At 36.3% G+C, this 24,881-nt stretch overlaps 3 protein-coding genes across 5 annotated transcripts; all 3 read right to left on the bottom strand.

Annotated features, from left to right (window-relative positions):
• Positions 1–2,024: 2,024 nt before the first annotated feature.
• LOC137726357 (tryptophan aminotransferase-related protein 4) lies at positions 2,025–5,251 on the bottom strand. Its single transcript, XM_068465275.2, has 5 exons — positions 4,877–5,251; positions 4,401–4,695; positions 3,668–3,957; positions 2,698–2,978; positions 2,025–2,449 (listed from the first exon to the last, which is right to left on the bottom strand). The coding sequence occupies exons 1-5, from the start codon at positions 5,164–5,166 to the stop codon at positions 2,175–2,177; spliced, it is 1,431 nt and encodes a 476-aa protein (XP_068321376.2). The 5' UTR covers positions 5,167–5,251; the 3' UTR covers positions 2,025–2,174.
• Positions 5,252–6,469: 1,218 nt separating this feature from the next.
• On the bottom strand, positions 6,470–12,648 carry LOC137725951 (putative S-adenosylmethionine carrier 2, chloroplastic). 3 transcript variants are annotated; one of them, XM_068464797.2, is made up of 12 exons: positions 12,391–12,562; positions 11,890–11,988; positions 11,343–11,425; positions 10,605–10,681; positions 9,573–9,663; positions 9,408–9,461; positions 9,232–9,327; positions 8,887–8,976; positions 8,404–8,455; positions 7,774–7,835; positions 7,605–7,685; positions 6,470–6,984 (listed from the first exon to the last, which is right to left on the bottom strand). In XM_068464797.2, the coding sequence occupies exons 1-12, from the start codon at positions 12,422–12,424 to the stop codon at positions 6,871–6,873; spliced, it is 933 nt and encodes a 310-aa protein (XP_068320898.1). In that variant the 5' UTR covers positions 12,425–12,562; the 3' UTR covers positions 6,470–6,870. The 3 variants fall into 3 exon arrangements, with proteins under 3 accessions (XP_068320898.1, XP_068320899.1, XP_088551100.1); XM_088694974.1 differs by lacking the exon at positions 6,470–6,984 and adding an exon at positions 7,123–7,455 and having other exon boundaries at positions 12,391–12,648; XM_068464798.2 differs by lacking the exon at positions 12,391–12,562 and having other exon boundaries at positions 11,343–11,454.
• A 9,806-nt stretch (positions 12,649–22,454) lies between these two features.
• Positions 22,455–23,720, bottom strand: LOC137725071 (uncharacterized). The gene is made up of 2 exons (XM_068463677.2): positions 23,349–23,720; positions 22,455–22,874 (listed from the first exon to the last, which is right to left on the bottom strand). Exons 1-2 carry the CDS (start codon positions 23,718–23,720, stop codon positions 22,455–22,457), a joined length of 792 nt encoding a protein of 263 aa, XP_068319778.2.
• Positions 23,721–24,881: the final 1,161 nt, after the last annotated feature.

The following is a 24,881-nucleotide window of genomic DNA, read 5'->3' as shown; positions in this document are numbered from 1 at the left end:
AGAATTCCTGTCGAATATAACCGACATGAATATATTTAATAAATATATTCCTGTTGGTTATATCCGACAGAAACGCTAGAATTTATGGACCAGCCCAGGATTGACTGGCTGGTTGGATTGGGCCAGCCGGTTGGCCCTTTGGCCAATTCAGATTCCATGGGGCTCACGAGCCCTCTGACCTAGCTCTCTGTTGTAGACGATTTTCGAACTATTTTCGACCTTCTGGCCATCTGGACTCTTCGGTTGGGGATAACCTTAGATGAACCAATTGCCCATTAATTGTAGTTGTTGGATGACTGAAAGAGTCTTTGGCTCATGATGAGTGGCGTACAAAGCTGCAAAGCTCGGTCCCAACCATTTATTTTTCGCATGGGTCATTTTGGCCCAATGATTGCAAATGACTTTGGTGAGTTTAAACTAAGGATTGGACATAGTCTAAGAGATGATTAGATGTTGTTTTAGGTGTTGTTAAGTTTAACGAATATGAGAATCCTCTTTGTGAGGATTCGAGAATCCTTTAATCATATTCATTTAACGTACATTGTGTGGTCAGTTTTCGTCAGGTACTACTGTTTATAAATTTTAAATAAAAAAATTTACTATAATTTTTGACCGCATAATATATGATAAACGGTTGTGATTGGAGGATCCTCGAAATCCTCTCTCAAGTTTAAGAGGGACTTCTGTACAAGTTTATATTCGATAAGGTGACACTGATATGGTTAAAAAAAAAAGTCTCCTTAATATTTTTGTAAACTGACGTAATACCTCACAGAATGAACAGCAATAATTGATTTCATTTGTACCAAACGAAAGAAAGATTCCTCCTTGATGTGATGATGACCGGCGGCACATTGATTTAGTTTGAAAAAGATACATGTGAGCAAGGTCGGATCCATTAAGGATGACCGGCGGCACATTGATTTAGTTTGAAAAAGATGAATGTGAGCAGGGTCGGATCCATTAAGGAATCAGGATGGTCCTAGAATCACCCGCAGGCATGAATAAATGATTATGAGAATCTTCAAGGACCACCCAAAATTGGGCAGTGCTGGAGAATAACAGCAATGGCTGCTGCACGCTGTGCAAAACAGAAGGAGAAAGAAGGAAAAAAAAAAATATATATATATATATATATATATATTTTTTTTTATAAATAACTTGGCCAAAACAATGTCGTTTTGAGCCAAGTTATTAAAAAATTTAAAAACTCCTCACCTTCCCGTAATAGAGCCTGACCAGTCACCATCTTTTATTCTTTATAGAATAGTCAGATTCACCAATCACCATCTTTTATAGAATAGTCAGACTCACTCGCCAATCACCATCTTTTATAGAATAGTTCAACTTCTGTCTCTGCTCCCACATTTATTTAAGTTTTCTAATTTAGTGTTAAGTTCTTACTTATTTTTAGTATTAGTTGATACAGATTTATTGTTAGAATTAGGTTTTTTTTTTTTGCTTTAAAGAACACTAATTAAAAACAAAGGGGCCGAACAGTGAATCTTGCAAATGATGTTTTCATATTTATTTTAGTGTTCATACATATTTATTGTTGATTCGTTACTTACAGTCAGGGGTTTTTAGTACATACATATTTGTTTACATTGAGAAAGATAGCTTAGTTGTTTATAAAGATGTTTTTTTTCTTGTATTGACAATGAAACTATCATGACACGTGTATTATATCCCGTCGTGGACAAATTTAGTATTTCTATCTTGTTTAGCACAAAAATTATGAATGAAAATTGTAGTTTGCCATTTATTTGTTCAATGATGTTTCGTCTAATTTTTTTTTTTTGGAGCTTTTATATTGGGACCATCCTAAGTTAAAATTCTAAATCCGCCACTGCATGTGAAGTGATAGGTCGTCATCGGTTTACTTGTATAGATTGCCCACTAATCTGTCTACTTCTCTATCAGTGGAAATGTCCTAAACCCTAAAAATTATTTGAGTTTTGTTCTTGGTCATTACGTTAAAGAATAACTCAATGAATGGTTTTAATGCTAACGACATTGAGGTCTTTTCTGATAAAATTTGACACCTGTTGAACTATATATGTGATTAAGTTCGAATAATATCAGTGTCTTAAATAAATGACCTGAGTGTCATTAGCAGTGAAATGTGAGGCACAAAAGTGATCCATAGAGAATGTGAAGGAACGTAAAAGTGATCAACTGAGAAGACCCCTCCTTATGGAGTTCACCAATGGCTTATTGTGGTCTAACACATTGTTTGCATAGCTCGGTTGTTGTCTTTCTTCCAAGACCAACTCGCTTAGTCGCTGAATTAATACATCAAAGTCATCTTGGGTCCTTATTAGGCTGAGACGGACATAGCGGTTTTCAGCTGCAAACTCGCTACCGCTACGCCCATTAACTTTTGCTTCTTCCAGGACTTTGCAGCAATCTTCATCTTCTTCCCTCTCGCACTTCACCCACGCATAAGCTGCCAATGTAACATGAAAATCGTATAAGTTTTGAACCTACCTTTTCAATTTGTTAGTGCGCTCTTATTTTCACCATTTGCACAGTACATATCTCATATATGTCTAACAAAAATTCTATGGTGCTTGCAGATTTCTGCCTGGAGTTTTTGTGCTTGCAGATTTCTGCCTGGCGTCATTAGTTCTTGACAGTTTCTACTCTTTGTTGTTAAATCACGGTATAAAACTGAATAAATAGTGAAGATGTTACCTGGTGAGGGTCCTCTAATTTTCTGAAAATAAGTGCAATATTGGGGTGCAATTTTCTGTAGAGAAAATCGGTTGGAAACAGATAGGGTGTTGGTCAATTTTTCCCAGCGGTCCTTCATGGTGGTGTATCCGAATTCGAAGATTTCCCTGCCTCCAGTTTCAAGAGCTACATCGATAAGCTTCAAAGCTCTTAGCTGAGCATCCCGAGAAACACCCATGCTGCTTGTACTCATATACTCCGCCATTCTTTGATACACAGACTCATTCTTTATCACTGCCCATCTGCATGCGCAAGTGCAAACATGCCAAGCAATATGTCGTTACTGAAATGAGCTTCTTTAATTAATTGGTTCATCAACTTTTAACTAAGCCTGAAATTTGAATAACGGGTTCTTTGGTGTGGATCTGGCTTCTCAGTCAAAATTCCGATCAGCGAAAAACAGGAAATACGAAAATTTCTCAGCCTTGAGCAAATAGTGTTACTAAAAAAATATAACGATAAAATGATTGTGTTTTAAAATGTGTCATATTGTCCCCAAACTTTTTGCAATTTTTAAAACACTCCTAGCATTGAGTTTGTCTCCAGATAATTTGGTTTTATTTAAGCCATGTCACTATTTAAACCAAGCCACATCAGCACTTAACAAAGAAACTAACAGAAAAACTGATGGAGGTATGACATTGGCACAAATTCGTAAGATGAAGTATGACATTGTCATTTTAAAAAGATGAGGTATGAAAGTGTCGTGAGATCAATATTTGAGGTAGCTTTTTGTATTTTACCCAAAAAAAATCTAACGATAAAATGATTGTGTTTTAAAATGTATCACTTTGTCCCCAAACTTTTTGCAATTTTTAAAACACTCGGTAGCATTGAGTAGTCTCCAGATAATTTGGCTTTATATTCCCCTTCCTAGTTGTCGACAAAATTGTTAGTAATTTTATGATGTCATATGAATTTAGGTACGTACCCAAATCGAGAGCCAGCATGGCCAGTGAGCTTGGAAAGTGAAAAAATCATGAGATCATCATCTACTGAAGTTGGAATCGCTGTAAAATGCGGCCAGTAATAGACACGATCATAGATTGCAGAGAAATTGGGGCCATGAAGAACTGCCTTATTCAGCTTCCCATCAGGATTGTTTGGTGAGGTTACAAACTCAATAACGTGATCGGCATCTGAAATGTTCTTCAATGATGATACATCTCCTTCAAACAGATAGTCCAGTGATCTGAAAAGTTCCGTTTGGGTCTCGTAAAGCTGTATGCATCAAATTCAAACTTGTCACAATACAAGTTAATTAGCAGTAACTTCATCCTCTTGTACTTTTACAACCCGTTCGTTCTTGTAGTTTACTATTAGCTTCAACTCAGTTCAAAGTTACAACCCGTTCGTTCAATTTTCTTGACGGTAAAACTGTACATATGATTTTCAGATGACTACACCGTTACTAAACATAACTGAAGTTTAAAATTTTTAACCAACATGAAACTAGGAGAGTTTGATTGAAACCACTAAAGCTACAGCGACCAGATTGAAACCGAGATCAAACTACGAGTCCAACTTATCGTTAATAAAAGGATATGTTTCCTCCCCACTATTCGGTTTTCTTCATTTCTCTTATATATATTTCTCCTCCATGTACCATAGAAATGAAAAATTTTAAAGACTTGCATCAAATTCAGAAGTAATTGAGATCGAACCTTGTAGTAAGGAATTGAAGCAACAACACTTGCAGGTGAGGAGGAATTCTCAGGAGCGAGTGCATGAACTGCAGCGTTGAGAAGTTGCGTTGAGCCAGCTCCGAAAACAAAATATTTTCCTTCAGTGACCGCATTTCCAACAACGGCATGTAATTTACGGATGCTCGCCTCGAGCTGTGTTGATATGTAAGAGTCATCAGGATAGGAATACCCCATTCTATGCCACCCAGCTACTAGAATTGCGCTTTTAGCTGCATGCTGCATCCAAAATGGCTCCAAGAAATATGGATTCCCACTGCAAAAACAACATTACATATCAAACATAATGGTAAATCAGAAAAGGCACACCCGAAAATATATGTTTTATACAAAAACAATCACAGAGCTCAAGTTCACGCTCCATATTTTTTTGGGGGGTTGGGGGGGGGGGGGGGGGAAGAGAGAGAGAGAGAGAGAGAGAGAGAGAGAGAGAGAACCTTTCAGCATTTGCTGCACAATCAGTTGTAAACTCAGAGCAGTCAGGGCCTCCGTAGCAGGAATTGCACTCACAAACAGGTTCCTTTCCATCAAGAACCAAGCCGTCCAAGTAGGCTCTTCCATGGCCTGAGCAACAGATGGCTGCCACCTGCTCAGCTTGTTCTGCTGCTCTTTTGGTCCAACTCAGCGCCCACTCTCCATCCGTATAGAGTGATTTAAAAACCACCAATAGATTAACAAGTAAAGAACACGCTAGGATAACAACATAGGAGCATTGTGCCTTACCCATATATGCTTACTCACCTAGCTCTCTACTAAATTACATGCATAGCAGCCTTATATATTGTTCATTTTACCTTTAACGCACTTCTGTCAGTTTTTATTCATTAATTTTTTTTAATTTATTCAATCTGATGATTGAAAATTAAGAGAAGTTTGTAAAAAGTAAAAATTGACGTGTGGATAGCACCAACCCTATGTATACTGATTTGAGGTTTGAGTATTTTTACTATTTTGGAAAGTCTGATACAAGTTGGTAATTGACTAGAACCAAGAAAATTTCGATGCCTCTGTTTTACACGCAAACTACTTTTCTTAAGCGAAAGTTAGGAGTAGAAAAGTCCTCAGAAAATATTCCTCGCATTTGGTTGTTAAATCCGACACGGAAAATAAAACAAGAATAAAATAACATTCATGGCATCATCTTGTTGAGTAAAGTATTTCCCTCGGGCTGACAAATGACAAATAAATATTGTAATCAATTCTTAAATCTCACATCAAATCATACACCTAACTCTGAAGCTGGTATTTTCCAGGATTTAAATATTAAACTCTTAACCACTAGTCGTGCTCTTAGCTTTAGGTCAAGGATTCAATTCCCTGATTAGACTTTTTGAGCCTTTTTACTATAATTATTTTGTTTTCAGTTTTTAATTTTTAATTTTTATATATTTTATGCTTGAGATGTGAAAAAAGTACTTGCACAACATAAAATAGTTTTTTGTTTTCTTTTTATGCATCTTTTTTTTGTTTGGGTACATTTCTTCTATATCTAACCCGCTATCTTTGTCACTTAGTATTACGATTTAGTGGTGTTCATTTTCACATATAAATAAAAAGTTTCAAGTTCAAATGTCGTAGATGGTGAGATTGATGGCAATTTTTTCGCCCAACGGCCTTTAGTGTAAACATCGAGGGCTATTATGGGATTGTGCTTAAAAAAAAAAACAGCTATTAAAAAGTTTTTTTTCGCCCAACGGCCTTTAGTGTAAACATCGAGGGCTAGTATGGGATTGTGCTTAAAAAAAAAACAGCTATTAAAAAGTTTTGGAACATCATGTGTTTGGTAAATTTTTTTATTTTAAAAAAGAAACTGCTGCCAATAATAGTAAAAAGCAAAAACAAAGTCTACCATGCTTCTCCAAAAAGTATTTTTTTTTCAAAGCATAGTGAATAGTGCACATTTAATGAAATTTTCAAATAACAATATATACCCAGCATATTTTACAAAACGCAAATCTTAGCTCTTGCATTATTCTCTTTGGCAATTATTATATCACATTTAATACTATATTATTTTTAGTCATTTAGCATATTCACAACGATTTTTTATAATAGTTTACCAAACACTCAAGACATTGTTTTTTTTGGTTAAATGCACTTTTACAAGAAGAAAAGTTAACCAAACATTTAACAACTTTATTTTACAGTTGTCCATTTTTTTAAAGAGCGCAACAATACCAAACTATCCCTGAAAAAACAGGCTTAACACAACAATAAAAAAGTAATGAAGATTAAAAAACTGTGATGGTGGTGGTGGAATGGTTGATAGGGTAGATAAGCTTGATAGTGGTAGTTGAATGGTTGATAGTGGTGGAAGGGTTGATATGCGGACCCTCATCAAGCACCAATGTTGGCATCAAACTGCGACTTACTTATCAACTCAGTCCCTACTCTGTATGGAATCTGCTACGGTCAGTTCCGCTCGGAAGAGTCAAGACTTGTGATGCCTGGGGCGCCTTCCCTCAAGTATTTGCTTTGTCCTTTCAAGAACACCGAAAAATATTGAACCCCCAATACCTATCCACAAAACTCGTGGTCCAACACCCTGCATCAAATACCACAAGAGAAGCTTAATACGGGTTCCTTTTGTTTCTCATCGAAAGGAATTGCTTGCCGGCCCAACAATCAACGCAGTTCAATGATCCCAACCGTCTACTTGTCAACGCGCAAAGATCATAGAAAATATCAAGAAGTCCGAAATCAATTAGTCTTCCAATTATTATGAAACGAATAAACAAACATAATGTATCCGACAAGCAATGAAAGCATAATGAGAAGAGGGAAGGGAGAGTAAACTCCAAATATAACCCTAGAATTAAAGATAGGAAATCTATGGGGATGCTGAACTGAAAGGAGAGACATTGGTTAAAAGTCTTCAATATAAAGCCCTTAGAAAATTAGATTTCTTAGAGCCTCTCAATCCGAGGAGCCAATTCTACAGCGGAGACTCCCAACAGACACAAAAGATGTTTCTTGCATTCCAGCAATGACGCCGATTCCCAGCTTGATTTGGCATCTATGTCAATTTGCCACATAAGCCTTTAAACAAAAACTAGACATTTGACTTTGACATCTCAATTGGAGATGTTCTTCATTAAAATAAAGTAAAAAATAAGACAATTATCAAGTTAAATTTCAGTAGCAAGGAATGGTCAGTTGTTATACCTTCCAAAAAGCACGACTTCCTTCTTCTCTCATTATGGTCCCAACACAATCACAAATTCCTTGGTACTGGTTTCCTGATCCCTGCAAAAGTTAAGAAGCAAAGGGCACGGTGGAAAGGAAAGTTAAAACAGAGTTAATTCAATCTAAAAACAGAAATGCACATTAATACCTGAACCATTAATCTCGTTTTTATCACGTCAAGGGGAGTAGTTATAGCTCCAGTTATTGCACCTGCAAGTTAGAGAGAGAGTAAACTGAAAGGCTTTTCATTGAACACTGCATTATTATGAGATGATTAACCTAGCACATGCAAGTTACTTTTTCTATTTGTTGAAACACATGCAAGTTACATAAGTACCAATAAGCATGAGTGGACTGGTTATGGTGTACTTAATACAGAGTACAAGTTGGCATGCAAAATATCATCTTAACTAAGAATTTTCTTGTTCTTTCTATCTTCAAAAGCTTGTTTATATAACTAAATTTATTAAATGATACATCAGAATTTAAGAGGACGAACATATCATTACAATGGCATTCAGGGTAGGAGTTTGTGTGAGATAGTCTTTATGTAAGTTGAAGGACGACTCTACAGCTACCCAAAATGACTTCCTAGAAAACAGATAAGGTGAGTGAGGCCTACATTATAGATATGTGTATAAAGTAATGCATACAAACATTCATGCATACACACAGAAGTATAAATCCCATAGGAATTACATGGTGAAGAGTAGAGAATAGCGGGCAGAAAGTCCAAAGAACCCAATCTAAAGTCAGAAAATGTATGATGTTATGTTACCAGCAAAAGCACCAATTAAAGCAACCTCAGGGTCTTTCAGATCTCTTCGTGCCTACAGGGAAGCCAGATTCTAATCATTTTTCCAGGACACACAGTGACAGATCCATGTATATTCCAATGCAGAAGAAATAAATAAAATGGCAAAGACTGAAACTTTAGGGACGAGAATGGAATCAAGTCCAAACTACATGGCCAAACAATGCAATTAGACTTGAATCATGTTTTTCAATCACACACTCATAGACACAACCCATGTATTGCAATGCAGATCAGCTACCAAAATGTTTTGAGGGAAAAAAATGAAGCTGCAAAAAACTTTATGGGTAGCAATCAAATGATTTCTAGTGGTGAGTTAACATAGCTAAAGCTTACTATTTTTTGTATAGAAAATGTGTTTAGCTTTTAACTAATAGCATATTTGAACTCGGTTCAAGAATTCCTTGAACATCTCCATTAACAATTATAAATATACTCTTATCCTACCGCTAGTTTAAATCCTATTCGAAGCTGCTCATAGATGCAAAACTGAACAGCATCAAATGGTAAATCTCGCAGTAGGAATGATCCATACCCCTGCAATCACACAAAGACATCAAGGCATAAGAACCAAAGCCTTTTCACAAGCTAAAAGCAAATACTATAATGAGCGAATCCGTTGATTGTAAAAGTTGTATACACAACATACGACCTTTGTTTCAAGATAAGTGATTTGTTGTTAACTAAGATGGGACATTTGTTATAGGTTAAAGTTTAAACTAAATAAGAGAAACCTCAGACTCAAACTTGGCTCAGAGAAATTTAGAGTGGAGAGCACTACGGGTGACATACCGCGTAAAGACCTTTGAAACCCTCCTTAGCAAGAATAAGATGGACAGCATCTGGGGCTGAGGAAAATTGTGCGGTTTGCATCCTTTGCTTGACAACCTAGGAATAGTCAAAATGGTAACAAGGGGAAGAAACAAATAACTAATTGATGGAAATCAGAAACAAAACAACTTAACTACCTCTGTTGGAACTCGTACAACAGAAGAAGCAGCACCTGCAATGGCACCTGCAGTCTGATTGAAGTCTTAATACCTATTTAAATAACAATGGCCTTTGTGAAGTAATTTATGTTTCCTAGCATTAAGGATTGTTAGTTAATGTGCATTCAAAATTGGGTAACATACCAAATGAGCTAAAGCACTAAGGTTTTCTGGCAATGCGTTCAGAAGTTTCTGCTTTGTAGGTTCATAAACACCAACAAATATGGCAGAAGCCCTGTGAAGATTCACACACTTAGTAAGAAATTTTGAAGCAATTCAACAAATCTGAGAAATGGAAATAACTATGAATGTATGACAGATTGACCAAATCTGCATGTTACTCCAAAGGAACAAGAGACAACTACATATTTGTACTTTCATCATATGCACTTTTCCCCATAAGGAGAATATACTTGTTTGTTTGCAGATAAAACTACGAGATCTTGTTCAAACTACAAGAATGATATCATGTATCTTGACAGAAGTTGCACCAACTCCTCATGTCTAATCATTTCCAATTACAATGCTATTCCTATGTAGTGCCAATTGAGAAAAACTTGACAGAAGTCGTGTTCCAAACGCAATGCTATAGTATAGGACTACATAAACATGTAAACTAGACTAACCCTTTATTACCTATTTGCCGGACACAGACAGTTCTCAAAGGGAAATGCTTGAAAATGAGAAATAAACAAAAATAAAATAAAAAATACAAGTACGTACCCTGCAAAGAGGGAAACAATATCATAACTGTTCACTAAAGTTAGGAAAGAATGGTTTTAACACTTTTCAATAGGTGATAATATCGTTTGTTAAAAAAAAAAAAAAAAAAAAAAAAAAACACTTTTCAATAGGTTTTAAAGTCAGATAAATTATGTATCAAAAGAAAACGAAAACAGCTGGTCTCCAAATTCAAATGCATCCTCAAATGGGGAAAATTGGATGCACTATACTAATGCATGTAAGGTTTCGTAATATATCTTGGTTAACGTTTCAGACAGCTTAGGCCCAAAAGTCAGGTTTGACATAAATGATCACAAAGGCATATGGAACAGGAAAAACACCAAAGTAAGCAATCAGCATGTAAATTTTCAGCAAACGCCTATCTATCTGATATTGAACTGTACTTCCTACCCAAGTTTTTTTTTCTTCTTTTTAAGAAAAATATGTACTTACGGTAAGACACCAGCAAGGTTTCCAGCCAATCCTGAATATAGACCCTTCAACATAATTTGCCCTCCAGCATGGGCAACCTAAAAGTGAATGCAAGGAAAGAAAAAATAACGATTTAGAGAATAGGCAAGTATTATGTAGGAATGAAGACCATTCCATAACCAAAAATACACAGATAGTTACATTAATGAAAAGCCACAATAGTTCACTTTTTGATAACGAACTACGCAATTCTAGAAAATCACTATTCATTCTACAAATGGAAATTTGTGAAACCATATGTAATAATATAGAGTTTGTTGCGCAAAGTATAACTATGACCCAAAAAATACTGAACCAGTTGATTAAGAACATATACAAAGTAATACTCGTGAAGGTCATTGAACATGGACCAAGACTTTGTAACCACATATGTTGGGAATTAGTCACTCCCGTGTTAGATAACTTAGCGAATAAAGATCAGCATAGTAGCACCTAGAAGTGACTCCCTATAAATATATAAATGAAGGCATCATGTAGTGGGAATTAGTCACTTAAATGTCAGACAATTTAGCCAAAATGAGCATGGTAGCACCTAACAGTGACTCCCTATTAATACATAAATGAAGGCGATGATTCTTCCACTTGTCAAGACAAGCAACCTAAATATATAATATGAATAAATATTTCCTTTCGCCTACAAGACATTCCAAACAGAACCCAGAAGATAATTAAGAAAGATATTCAGTATAGCTTACATGCCTGTAATCGAGTTTTTATTGTGTCAATAGGGTATAAAGCTGCTTCTACAAAAACACCAGCAGCACCGCCAGCTATGACACCATCTGCAATGCTCATAACAAAGCCAAAGAAACTAACTTCTCTCCTTGTAAATATTCATACAAATAATTGCTCACAATAGTATGGTACACAATTGGAAGAAATAATCATTTTCCAGTGCAGCATTAGTTAAAAAATATATAAAGAAACTCTGTTAGATGAAATCGAAGGAGACCACAGTTTATGCTCGCCTTTTCCATTTTCACTTGATCAATAGCTTCAGGGAGGTTGGTTTTTTTTACAAGGTTCAACATTGCAAGGCATCTGCTTTCGCATTTCATAAAAGTTCACTCCACTTGGCACTTGTTTTCGAAAACGATGGATTGATATAATGCCTCTCAGAACCATTAACTAATAATTGGAACCACATTTCACACATAACCAACACATGACTGAAAGTTCGAAAAAACAATATTCACTATATGCATCTAAATTAGCACAAGAGCAATCAATAAGTTGTAATGCTTACCGTAAAAATCGCGTAAAAGATCGAATGGCGTATCATCTCCAGCACTGGCTGTTGTCAAGCAGCCATTTGGCACCTTCTCAGAGCTACCCATCCTGACGGCTACCACACTCGTAAAGAACAATTATAAGCATTAAATACATACTAATATGACATACATTGCACTGGAAGAAAGATGGAAATCATATTACAGCTAAAAGAAGCCCTAGAAAATTAAAATCCAAAACAAAGTTTTTCTCACTCATAAGTGAAATTACAAAGTTAATTTACGATGTTTAATAAGATTATCAATAGCTTTGGGTAATTAAACAGAACTACAAAACTAAGTTAACCCCGGTTTGGCTGCCGAGAAAATAGAGTTGGGAAAAAAGGGAAAGGAAAGAGATCATCCATGTATATTTTGGTACAGAATTCTCAGTGCCTGCGATCAAACAGGGGACCTGGGAAAAAGAGTAAATGGAACGAAATTGAGATCGAGAGAGAAGACAATCAAAAGAGAAGTACCGGGTGAATGTGATTGAGAAGTTTTGGCTTGCATCGTCGCCGTTCGAAGATTTTTCGCAAGGTCCAAATCCAAAACTGTGCGGGGCTTTCAGTTTGTATTCCGACTGAGCAGAGAAATTTTGGAAAGGGTAATTTAGAGCATCAAATTTTTAAACTAAATTTACAAACTATGTCACTGCTAGACTCACTTCAATCCTCGGCTATAACCTATGGACAAGGATTGTTTGCCTCCCATTTTTGATGCTCTTCTGTTTGTGTGGTCACGGTTAAGCCCACATTAACATTTTATATTACTATTCATTTTTGTCTTATTATCTTTATAAAAAAATAATATAAAATATTAACGTGGCTTAACAGTGACCACACAAAATAGGAGGGCACCGGAAGTGAAAGGGCAGACAATCCTTGTCCATCCCTCAAAAAACACGAAAAAAAAAAAAAAACCCAACCCGTGGCCTAAAACTAACCTCAAATCTAAAACTCATCCCACGCCCAAATACCAGCCCAAGTTTAGCCCACAAATTGGAGTGGACCCCAACCGCTGCGAGTGCACCATGGGCTGTGAAGCCTAGACACCAACCCAACTCGCCCCAACGCGCCAGACACCAGCCCAACGAGACCCCACCCACGTGGGTGTGTTCCCTGGCTGTCACATCATGTCGGTAGCCGTTGGGCTACTGTTTTCGATCCAAAGGCTGATTTTAAAAGGGTTGTTGGTTAATCCAACAGTCCACGTTCAATTTTTTATTTATTTATATAATTATTGAATTCAACGGCTTAGATAGAATATAATCAAATCTAACGGTAAAAAAAAAAAAGATCTTATAGTCCAAATTTAAATCCAACGGCTAAAATAATTTTAAAAAATTATTTAACTCAAAATTCACCCAAAAACTCTATAAATACCTATATATTTGTTTAAACATCTACACAAAACTCACATTTCTCCTACAATTCTTCCAATTTTTTTTCTACCATTTCTTCTCATTTCCAAATTTTTCAAGATGGCAAAAGAGCATGTTAGAGGTCATAATTGAACCTTTGACGAAGATATTGCTTTATGTTTAGCATGAATTTCTATTAACGAAGGTGGTGCTGTCGGCATAAATCAAAATAGAAAGGTTTTGTGGGGTAAAATTGTTGATAAGTTCCATGAAAACTCCAACACCGGTCGAAGGGAAGTTTGTCACGCCTTGGGCCCCGAAATATTTATTTTCGGGAAATAGTTCCAATGATAGGCCCAAATCAATTTTTCTGTTTGATTTATTTCCAAATTGTAACTAGAATTTATATATACAAAACATGAGATTTCCTTTTATAATAAAATTCTAAACTCCTTACTTAGTTCGATTTCTCAAGTAAAGCTTTGTCTCGTTTATTGAATCTCATTTATTTTATGGCTGCATCTAACGTCTTGTTAGACTGCCTACGTACTCTAAACAGGGATCAAGCCATTCGTAGTTTACAATTCCAAAAATTAAACCAAAACCAAATATATTCATTTAATCCAACATATACCACAATCGTATTAATATTCAAACCACATTAGTTAGGTCTCAAAAGCATAATTAGAATAACGAAATTCGCATAAAAACACAATGTCGGCTCCCTGGCCGTGCGCCGCCGTACCCGCTGCTGCGGGTGGCGGTCGGCCGCCCAGGCACGCTGAAAAATTCAACTATTTCTAAAAATTCTCAAAAATTACATAAATGAAGATCTCAAAGAGTAAAACAAACTTTATACCTAAGGACAAGTCCAATTTGGCCCAAACCCGCCGAAAACCCTATACATGTGTGACCTCGAATCATCACCTTCGATGCTCTGCCGCCCCTACAGTTGTTTGGGCTTTGTTCTAGGCCTTCAGGAAGTCTAGTAATGGTGGTAATTGGAGGGAAACATTTCACAATTGGTGGAATTCGGACAAGGGTGGCCACAACACCCACTGGTGTTTCATCCCCAAACCACCTCCAAAACCTTTATGTTTTTTAGTAGAATTGAGAGAGGGGAGGTAGGGTGTGTTTCCAAGTAATGGGTGTGGCAATTTCGCCGTGAAACACCACGAAGGATGTCGGTTCTTCTCGTTGGGTCGGGTAGGGAAAACACTCGCACCCTCTTTCCCCATTCTCTCCCTTCTTTCCCTTCTTTTTTTCCCCCATTCTGATTGGCCCATGACTCTCCTTTTCTCTCCTTCCCTTTCCATCACAGCCACACATGTGGCTTCTCAGATCCTTGCTCCAGCAAATCTGGAGCCTTCCAGAAATTGATTAAATGACCATTTTATCCCTAACTTTAATCGTTAATAACTTCTTTGTTATAACTCCGTTTCACGAACGGTTTGCTCCCACGCGTTCGTGAGATCGAGCTCAATTCAAAAATATAAATTGTGACCTCGAATGGTCTACGAATTTTAAATAATTAACTTCCAAACCTCAATTTTGTAACCAGTTTAATTTAAAACTGATCTCAAATAAATTAATATAATTTCTTGAAAATTAATATAAAATCTCAATAATACAATTACGTGAATTATAATAATTTCCCAATTCTATCTTCATAACTGTAAATCGATTTATTTTCGATTTTCTCCACATATTCATAATTATATTATCTAATTCATATCTTTAAAATTTTCAGGGTGTTACATTCACCCCCTGTTAAAATAAATCTCGTCTTCGAGATTTCAACCGTCAAGTTACGAGAAGGAACTAACACTACTTCCACCATTTCTTTTATAGTGAAATAAACTTATAACATGCATCTCCAATTTTATTCAAGTTACAAATATAGGTGAAACATCGAATTATAATCGTGATTATTACTCACATTCTCATATTCCCAAACACATTCATTGGCAAAATACATATAAAAAATCCTAACCACACCCATTGGCAAAATAAATATCCACATTAACCCAAAATTTTTCATGGCCTTCATTGGCTATACACAGCCGTTACCCCAATCCTTCTTCTAAATTTTTAGCTACCATCACTGACGATACCAACATCAGAAAATACTCGATATTGGTAGCATAATTATTCTAAATTTACAGCCATAACTATTCTCGGCCAATTAAATATCAAAATTCTAAATCATCCATTAGTAACCTAGTAAAATCTCAAAATTTCAAGCCAAAGCTTTATAATTGGCAAACCAAACATCAAAAATTTCAACCAAATTCATTGGAAATTTCCAATCACACTCACTGGTTAATGGAAAGAAGATTAAAACCAAATTTGCAACACCACTAATATAAATTCTCATTCTATAGTTCCTTCCATTTCTATGATTAACTAAATTGCTCATAGTAAAAATTTAAAGCCCTTTAAATCTTTCTTTCAATTGTTTTTTTTTTTCTCAAAGTACAACCACAGATATAATAAATAAGTGACTCGCACCTTCAAAATACCATTCACATTTCATCAATTAAAAGAGAAATTTTAAATAGGTTACACTCTATTGGCCAAACATACTAAACTTTATTTATCACATAGCCACTAGGATAAGTGCTCGTTATTAAATTGGTTCGCAATAACCAATTCAACAATGAAAATTCAAAACTGTGGTAACCAAACCTGACACACCCCGACTGAGGTCAGGGCATGTTGGGCGTCACGTGGAAGTGACGTAATCATGTGCACAGTGCATGCAGAAGCTAATAAATAATAATAAAAGTACGAATAAATAAAAACCTAGCTCTACACAAGGTAAATAACATACATGTGCAAGCGTAAGTGCGAGAAACAAAGTTCAGAGCACGGAAGACCTAGTGCAGTCTGGGAGAAACAACACTAAATAAACACACCCAAAGGTGGTCCTACACTGGTGATAATTTGTCAGATAAGCCGGGAAAATCCTCTGGGGAGCCACCAAAAGCGCTAGCCAAACTAGAACCTGGAGGGGCGCAAAACAGAAAGCATGAGTGGGCAAAAACAAAGCTTTTCAAAAACCATTTCATAAACAAAGTTCTAACCCCTCGCCATAAAACCTGTATACTTCCCAGAAAATAGAATACATACATACATATATATATATATATATATATATATATATATAAGTCATGCTCAGAAATATGCCATGTCAAATGCCTATAAATAGAATGCAAGTGCTCAGGTAATGTCAAACAATGCCATGTAATCGGTCAACCGGAGTCACCTAATGTGACCTGTACGGCTGAATCTAGAGCTCAAATCTCCAACTCACTAACTATACCTGCACACGAGTCGGAACCACCTAAAGTGGTCTGTACGACAGGACTGGGTGTATAATAAGTACGCTCAAGTGCTACGATCACGTGAAGGCTGGGCGAATAATTGCGGGTCACCTACGAGTCGGAACCACCTAAAGTGGTCTGTACGACAGGACTGTGCACCTAACTTGGATCTAAGATGAGCGTGTGGTGCGGGAGGTGAACATCACGTGAAGGACTGTGCCCAACTCTGGGCGGGAGCACTAACATTGGAGGTGCAAGTTATGAGTCTCTATGCATCTCAAATCACTACTGAACACAAACATAAACCATAACTTACCTGACACTTACCTGTGCGTCCGCAACACCAACACACACATATATATGAAACTAATAATGCATAATTAAATATGCAAACATAAAGCATGGCATATAAACGTATAAACATTTCATTTCACTTTCTGGGAAAAACATAAGTATATAGGTATATATGGAAAACCAAAAGCCCACTCACTGGTATGTAGAAGGGTCGTAAGCCCCTTGCCTCGAGTGATCGCGCTCGTCCTCGGGATAGGTCTCACCTATATGCGAATCAACTATAAATACGTAAATTTTAAATCACATAACCAACAATACGAAATAACTTCTCATACAATGCTCAAATGGGGTGTATGGATACACCAACGTGATCTACTCAACCTCACGAACATCTCCATATTTTTAGAATAATTTTTCGACGCCGCATGCGCCCCCACCCGTCGCCCACGCGCAGACGCGTGCCTGGCACACTGACGGCGTCAGTTAACGCCGTCACGAATATTCCGTTAACGTCGTTAGGAATATTCTGTCCAAATTGACGGAATATTCTGTCGTCTTCTCCGGCGGCGTCGGAAAACCGAGAAATTTTCAAAACTTTGTATCTCACTCGTTTTTCAACCAAATTTCACAAAATTGGTACCAAAATAAAGCTTACAACAAGAGGAACAAATCCATACCACTTTCAAGCACCAAAACCAACCGAATCTCGCTGGGAAAACACCACCAACTCCGGCCAAACCTGCAACTCATGATCCCGACGTCCAAAACCTTCAAACGAACCACCCCGAGCCTCCTAAGGACCTCACCAAGCTTCCTACAAGCTTGAAATTCCCAAAAACACAAGAATTAACGTGTGCATGAACATTGACCAAATCGGGGGATCCCGAGTTCGACGTGAAAACGAAGGTATCCTTACCTAAAATGGGTATGGTTGAACTTCTAAGGACCTCACGAGCACGAATATGTAGTTTGTTTCCTCGATCTGTGAAGATTTCAAGGGTTTTGGGTGTTGTCCGTACAAGAAAATAGGAAAGGGAGAGAGAGAGGGACTCGGGACAAGGATAAGGATGAGGGTGAGTGTGGGGGTGTGTGTGTGGTCCAAACTCCACCAATCAAAACTCAAAAACAATCACACAACGAAAAAAACCATACTAGGGGCAAAACCGTCATTTCACCCCTACGATACGAAAAGTTCAGGACAGGCTATCACAAAACCCTTCGAGATTATAATTACAGACTTCCCCATCAATTCTAGCTGTGATCGTCAGTGGCTAAGTAAATATCAAAATGTCAAACCAAACCACTAAAATTGACAAATCAATTAGCAAGGTTCCAACCAAAATCTTTGGAATTCCAACCATGATTACTTGCCACTAAAATAAAGATCCGCAATTTTCATTACCATGGTATGAAATCAAAATCTCATTCCTTGATTTCCTTCGTTTCAGCAATTTACTCAATTACTCAAGGCAAAATTTTAAAAACCTTATCTTTTCTTTTCTTTCTTTTCTCTTATATTGGTAAGAAAATAAAAAGAAGTAAATGAACATAAGGCTTATGGGTTTCCATACACCCAAATTTGTCATGAAACCACATAACACACCCAAGTTTGTCATGACACCACCTAACACACTTTGGTATGTCAAGAGACAACAAATTGTGCAGAAAATGAAGCATCAATGAATCTCTTTTAAACTACTGGTGGTCCAATTGTTTTCTCTCACATTGACAAATCAAATGTCAAATTCCGAGTCATGACTATCGTGGCTAACAAAATATCAAAATTACGCGCCATAATTCATTAATGGCAACCCAAACCAATCGAAATTACAATTATAAACTTTTCTCGCCAATTCTTGTCATTAAACGAAAAAAAACTCAACTGAGAAATCATTTATATTAAACAAACTCAAAATTTCATTTCATAGTTTCATTCATGTCTACCCACCACTCTAATTATAGTAGATAACACACAACCACAGTTTATTCCCATTCAGTAAATCACCATATCTTCCATAAATATTTAAAATTTCCAATCATAATTATCGTTGGTCATAAGGTTTTCAAATTTCTATTCACACTTAACATTGACAGAACAATGATTTCGCCATCATTTTCTTTTCTTTTATTTCAATCAGTGACTAGTAGGCTGGAAAATATTGTATTATACCTGGCCAAAACACATCACACTTCCTTTTTCTTTTCTTCTTTTTTTTTTTTTTTTTTTTTTTTCATATCTAAGGGTTTTTTCCGCCCAACTTCACATTCACAGGCCTTTCTCACCCAAGTTCACATTCACAGGCCTTTTTTTTTTCACCCCACTTCACATTCACGGGCCTTTCTCGCCCAATCTCACATATCCACCTTCATATCCATGGGCCTTTTTACCCAATTCAATTTCTCAAGTGCCAGGTATAATACAAATTCTCCATCTACTTATCACCATCTTACAATCACCTTAACATTCAACATTTTCATAATGCATAGCCTAATATTGATTCAGCTCAAGATTAATCCAAAACTTTAATCAAATGCTCATCTTCAAAACTATAACATGAATATGATATTTTAAAATTTTCCTACTCCCATTCAATTCAATTCAAAGCATCATAATTCACAATATATGCATTTCACGTAATTTCCGTCATACTCATAGAACTTATGAAATCATGCAATGTCAATACAAGTCATAATTCACACCCACAATTCAATAATATCTCATACTACATAACATAATGTCAATCCAATTCATTTCACTTCATGATAATTCTCAACACATATATATTTCACATAACTTTCTCATTACTCAAAGAACTTAGAAATAATGCATTATAACCGCAAATCACAATTCCTATTAACGAAACCTTCATATTTACCAAGGAAATTGCACCACAAACATCATACAATTTATATATGCATTTCACATATAAAACATGAATGCCACTTTATTCCTAAAACTATGAATTAATGCAACCACAATGCATGTCATAATTCACACCAACAAGACTCAAGAATAATGCATCTCGTAGAATAGGATCATTTGCTTTGATACCATTTTGTCACGCCCCGGGCCCCGAAATATTTATTTTCGGGAAATAATTCCAATGATAGGACCAAATCAATTTTCCTGTTTGATTTATTTCCAAATTGTAACTAGAATTTATATATACAAAACATAAGATTTCCTTTTATAATAAAATTCTAAACTCCTTAGTTCAATTTCTCAAGCAAAGCTTTGTCTTGTTTATTGAATCTCACTTATTGTATGGCTGCATCTAACGTCTTGTTAGACTGTCTACATACTCTAAACAGGGATCAAGCCATTCGTAGTTCACAATTCCAAAAATTAAACCAAAATCAAATATATTCATTTAATCCAACATATACCCCAATCGTATTAATATTCAAACCACAGCAGTTAGGTCTCAAAAGTATAATTAGAATAACGAAATTTGTATAAAAAAACAATGTCGGCTCCCTCGCCGTGTGCCGCCACACCCGCTACCGCGAGTGGTGGTCGACCGCCTCGGCTCACTGGAAAATTTAACTATTTCTAAAAATTCTCAAAAATTACAAAAATGAAGATCTCAAAGAGTACAGCAAACTTTATACCTGAGGACAAGTTCAATTTGGCCCAAACCCGCCGGAAACCTTATACATGTGTGACCTCGAATCATCACCTTCGGTGCTCTGCCGCCCCTACAGTTGTCTGGGCTTTGTTCTAGGCCTCCAGGGAAGTCTAGTAATGGTGGTAATTAGGGAAACATTTCACAATTGGTGGAATTCAGACAAGGGTGGCCACAACACCCACTGGTGTTTCGTCCCCAAACCACCTCCAAAACCTTTATGTTTTTTAGTAGAATTGAGAGAGGGGAAGTAGGGTAAGTGTTTCCAAGTAATGGGTGGTGGCAATTTCGCCATGAAACACCACGAAGGACGTCGGTCCTTCTCGTCGGGTCTGGTCGGGAAAACACCCGCACCCGCACCCTCTTCCCTCTTCTCTCCCTCATTTCCCTCATTTTTCCCCCATTCTGATTGGCCCGTGACTCTCCCTTTCTCTCATTCCCTTTCCATCACAGCCACACACGTGGCTTCTCAGATCCTTGCTCCAGCAAATCTGGAGCCTTCCAGAAATTGATTAAATGACCATTTTATCCCTAACTTCAATCGTAAATAACTTCTTTGTTATAACTCTGTTTCACGAACAGTTTGCACCCATGCGTTCGTGCGATCGAGCTTAATTCAAATATATAAATTGTGACCTCGAATGGTCTACGAATTTTAAATGATTAACTTCCAAACCTCAACTTCGTAACCAGTTTAATTTAAAACTGATCTCAAATAAATTAATATAATTTCTTGAAAATTAATATAAAATCTCAATAATACAATTACGTGAATTATAATAATTTCCCAATTCTATCTTCATAACCGTAAATCGATTTATTTTCGATTTTCTCCACATATTCATAATTATATTATCTAATTCATATCTTTAAATTTTTCAGGGTGTTACAAAGCTGGTGGTGTTTATGATCGGTGGAAGATAATAAAAAAAGTGTGCACTTTGTGGAAGGAAAGCTTGGAAAGAGCCACAGTTGACATGCTTAGTGGAATGAGCTTCTCAGAAATTGTGAGTTTTTTTTTTGTTGATATTTTATTGTTCATGGACATAATAGTATTTTTCAACTAATTGTTGGCAATTTACAAGACAAGAACTACACCAAAAATCAAGCTTTTAAGTTGCATCATGCTTGGAACATCCTCAAGGATTGTCCGAGGTGGGGAACCGATGTGGACTAATAATGGGGAAGATTATTTCATAGTGAAGCCCCGGCCCCAAATGATTTCAATGAAGGTGCGGATGAAGGTGTCAATGAAGGTGTCGAACAAATGACCCCAACTTCTTCCTTTACAAGGCCTTCGGGAAGAGATAAGCAAAAGGCAGCAAAGAGAAAAGGGAAGTTCCAAAATCCGATGAGTTGACACATTGCTACCGGAATTGAAAATTTGAGCAAAACCCATATCGCTTGCCAAGAAGAAGTGGCCCGAATGCGTTTGCAAATGAAGAAAGAAGGGGATAAGGAGCAAGAGAGGTTTTAAATAAATTTGATATGGAGGACCTCAACAAATACACTCCAGAAAGGAAGAAGTACTTACATGGTAAGCAAAGGGAAATTTTGCAAAGGGATGCCATAAGGAGTATATTTCAAGATGATAATTCATTTCAAGGCTATATCCCAACTCCACCACTAAGTCAATCACCAAATCAAGATGGTGGATATCATTATTAAGTTTATGTAGTTTATTAATTATTATTATTTTTTTAAGTTTATTTCATGTATCGATTTAATGATTTTTTAAGATGGTGGATATCATTATTAAATTATTATTCCACATTTTGATGTAGAATAGATGCCTTCAATAATTCAACTTCCATTCAATAATTTATCCAACGTACTACAAAAAATACTTTGCACGAGAAGACACTTAAATTTATTACTAGAAAATACCAACATAATACACTTAAAATTATTACATAAATGTTCAACCAACATCATCAATGTTCACGGTCTCGGCACCATACATGCTCAACCAAATCCTTGCGGAGCGTGTCATGATCTTGAGGAGCTTGAATTCTATTTAAACGTCTCATATACTCACTCAATGATATCCTATCCTGTCGGGTCTCATATGTGGTTTCAGTGAGATATTCAATATCTCTTGCAATAGCTCTCGCATGTGTTGGTTGGTCATCATCCACATCTTCGTCTGAATCTTCTTTAATTTTGATGTACTCATCTTCTACAATAATGTTGTGCAAAATTATGCATGTCATCATGATTGAATGGAGGTCTTCGATATGCCAAAGTCGTGCAGGCCCTCTAACAATGGCCCATCGAGCTTGTAAGATCCCGAACTCTTTTTCCATATCCTTCCTGTAAGACTCTTGCCTCTGCAAAATAATTTCTTCTTTGCACTATCGGGATGAGAAAAAATTTTGACAAAGGTAGACCAAATATGATAAATACCATCAGTTAGGTAGTAACCTAGCTCATACCTATTACCATTTACCTTGTATTAAAATTCTGGTGCCCATCCATTGACAACATCATCAAGCAGAGGTGAAGACCAAAGAACGTTGATATCATTGTTTGATCCAGGAGCGTCGAAGAATGCATGCCAAATCCATGTGTCGTAAAGACGTTCACACCCTTGAGCACGATGGTTGGCTTGTGATGACGACCTTTGAATTGGCCAACCTAAGCAGTAGGACAATTCTTCCACTCCTAATGCATACAATCGAGACTTCCTATCATGCCAGGGAAGCCTCTTTTGTCTACCTTACATAGATGCCTCTTCAAGTCTTCATGATTTGGCTTGCGAAGGTATGTGGCTCCATATATTGCTTGAATTGCCTGACAGAAGCGCTTCAAGTTCTCAATAGTAGTACTCTTCGCAAGTCGGCAGTTGAGTCTGCAGAGCACCCATTAGCAAGCATCCGAAATGCAGAAGTGAACTTCTGATGAGGTGATAAACTTTGTCGGCCAATGACATCTATCTTCCTTGCAAAGTAGTGGTCATGATTGACAACTACATTCAATATGCTATCAAAAAATTCTCTCCTCATCCAAAACCGTCCCCAAAAATCATGAGCAGGAAATCTCGGACGCTCGATGAAATAATCTTTCATCATTCGGTCATGACACTCTTCTCTATCATGCTGTACAAATGAACGCCCCGTGACAGAACCACAATGCCTAGATTCGACATGGTGCTCATATTGCATAAGCGAATTTGCAAGTTCAGCTTCTGCGTTGATCATTTATGTATCCTCAATATCAAGGCTTACTTGGTATTGTGCCATTTGCATTGCCTTGCTACGCCTTTTTCTATCACCCATTGATGAGATATTGAGGATTTTTAGGAAACAAAAACACTTTGAAAGTTGAAAGATTGGTGAACATAGAGGATGATTGAAGGTTGAAAGATTGTGTGATCAACTGATATTCAACTTGTGTTTATATAAAGGATGATTGATGAAAGTTGAAAGATTGGTGAAGGTTGAAAGTTTAATGGAAGTTGAACGATTGGCGAAAGTTGAAAGTTTGGTGAGTTTCATGTGTCGATTTAGTGATTTTTCAATATTTATCAGAATTTAAATATTTTTAGATTGAAATGTTCATAAAATTAAATTACGATAATCTACATATTTAAAAAAAAAGAAGTTAATTTAAGAAAAAAATTAGTCTAAGTTCATTCTTTAAAAATTAGCCTAAGTTCATTCTTTTAAAAGTATAAATGGTGTTATACTAATCTCTCAGGAGCTGATTTTTTTATTTATTCACGGGGCACTATGCGTTTAAAAAGATATGTTACTTTAGTTATTTTGTATTGTAATGTTTAAGAGGTTTTTTATGTATGTATATATAGGAGATTTTTTTTTTCTTTTGTGTTTGGTATACAATTTTTTAAATCTTGAAATCTTTAAAAAGTACACGTATAATCACTGAATGATTCTATTTTTGTTTAATAGTTGATAAATAAAAGAGCAAGTTTAGATACAAATGACAATCCTTGCTGAAAATTGTAAATATAAAAAAGGTTGGAGAGAAATACGTTTTTGTGGGGTTCATTCCGTAATGTATTTTAACAATTCAAACAGTCTATCTTTTAGAATAACATTCATAGATCATCCTTACAAAAAATTAGACAACTCTAAAACCATTAAGACATTTATTTGTAGACTTGTAGTGAAGAAAACAAACAAATAATATTCTACAAAAAAACCCTAAACCCTTAATCAAGCGGTCATATGGTTTCATATTTAGATGATTTTTGGTATATATGCATGATTTTTGAGGGAAGACCTAAAAGATAGACGGTGCGGATTGTTGAAATACATTACGAAATGTGTCCCACAAAAAAATGTGTAAAAAAAATGGTGTAACGAATCCCTCATATATATATATATATAATGAAGACT

This window comes from Pyrus communis, chromosome 5 (genome assembly GCF_041283825.1).
Source record: "Pyrus communis isolate YQ-2024b chromosome 5, ASM4128382v1, whole genome shotgun sequence".
In the NCBI taxonomy this organism is placed as follows: domain Eukaryota; kingdom Viridiplantae; phylum Streptophyta; class Magnoliopsida; order Rosales; family Rosaceae; genus Pyrus; species Pyrus communis.
The sequence above is the reverse complement of the archived record's forward strand: the minus strand, read 5'-3'. Positions and strand labels throughout refer to the sequence as shown.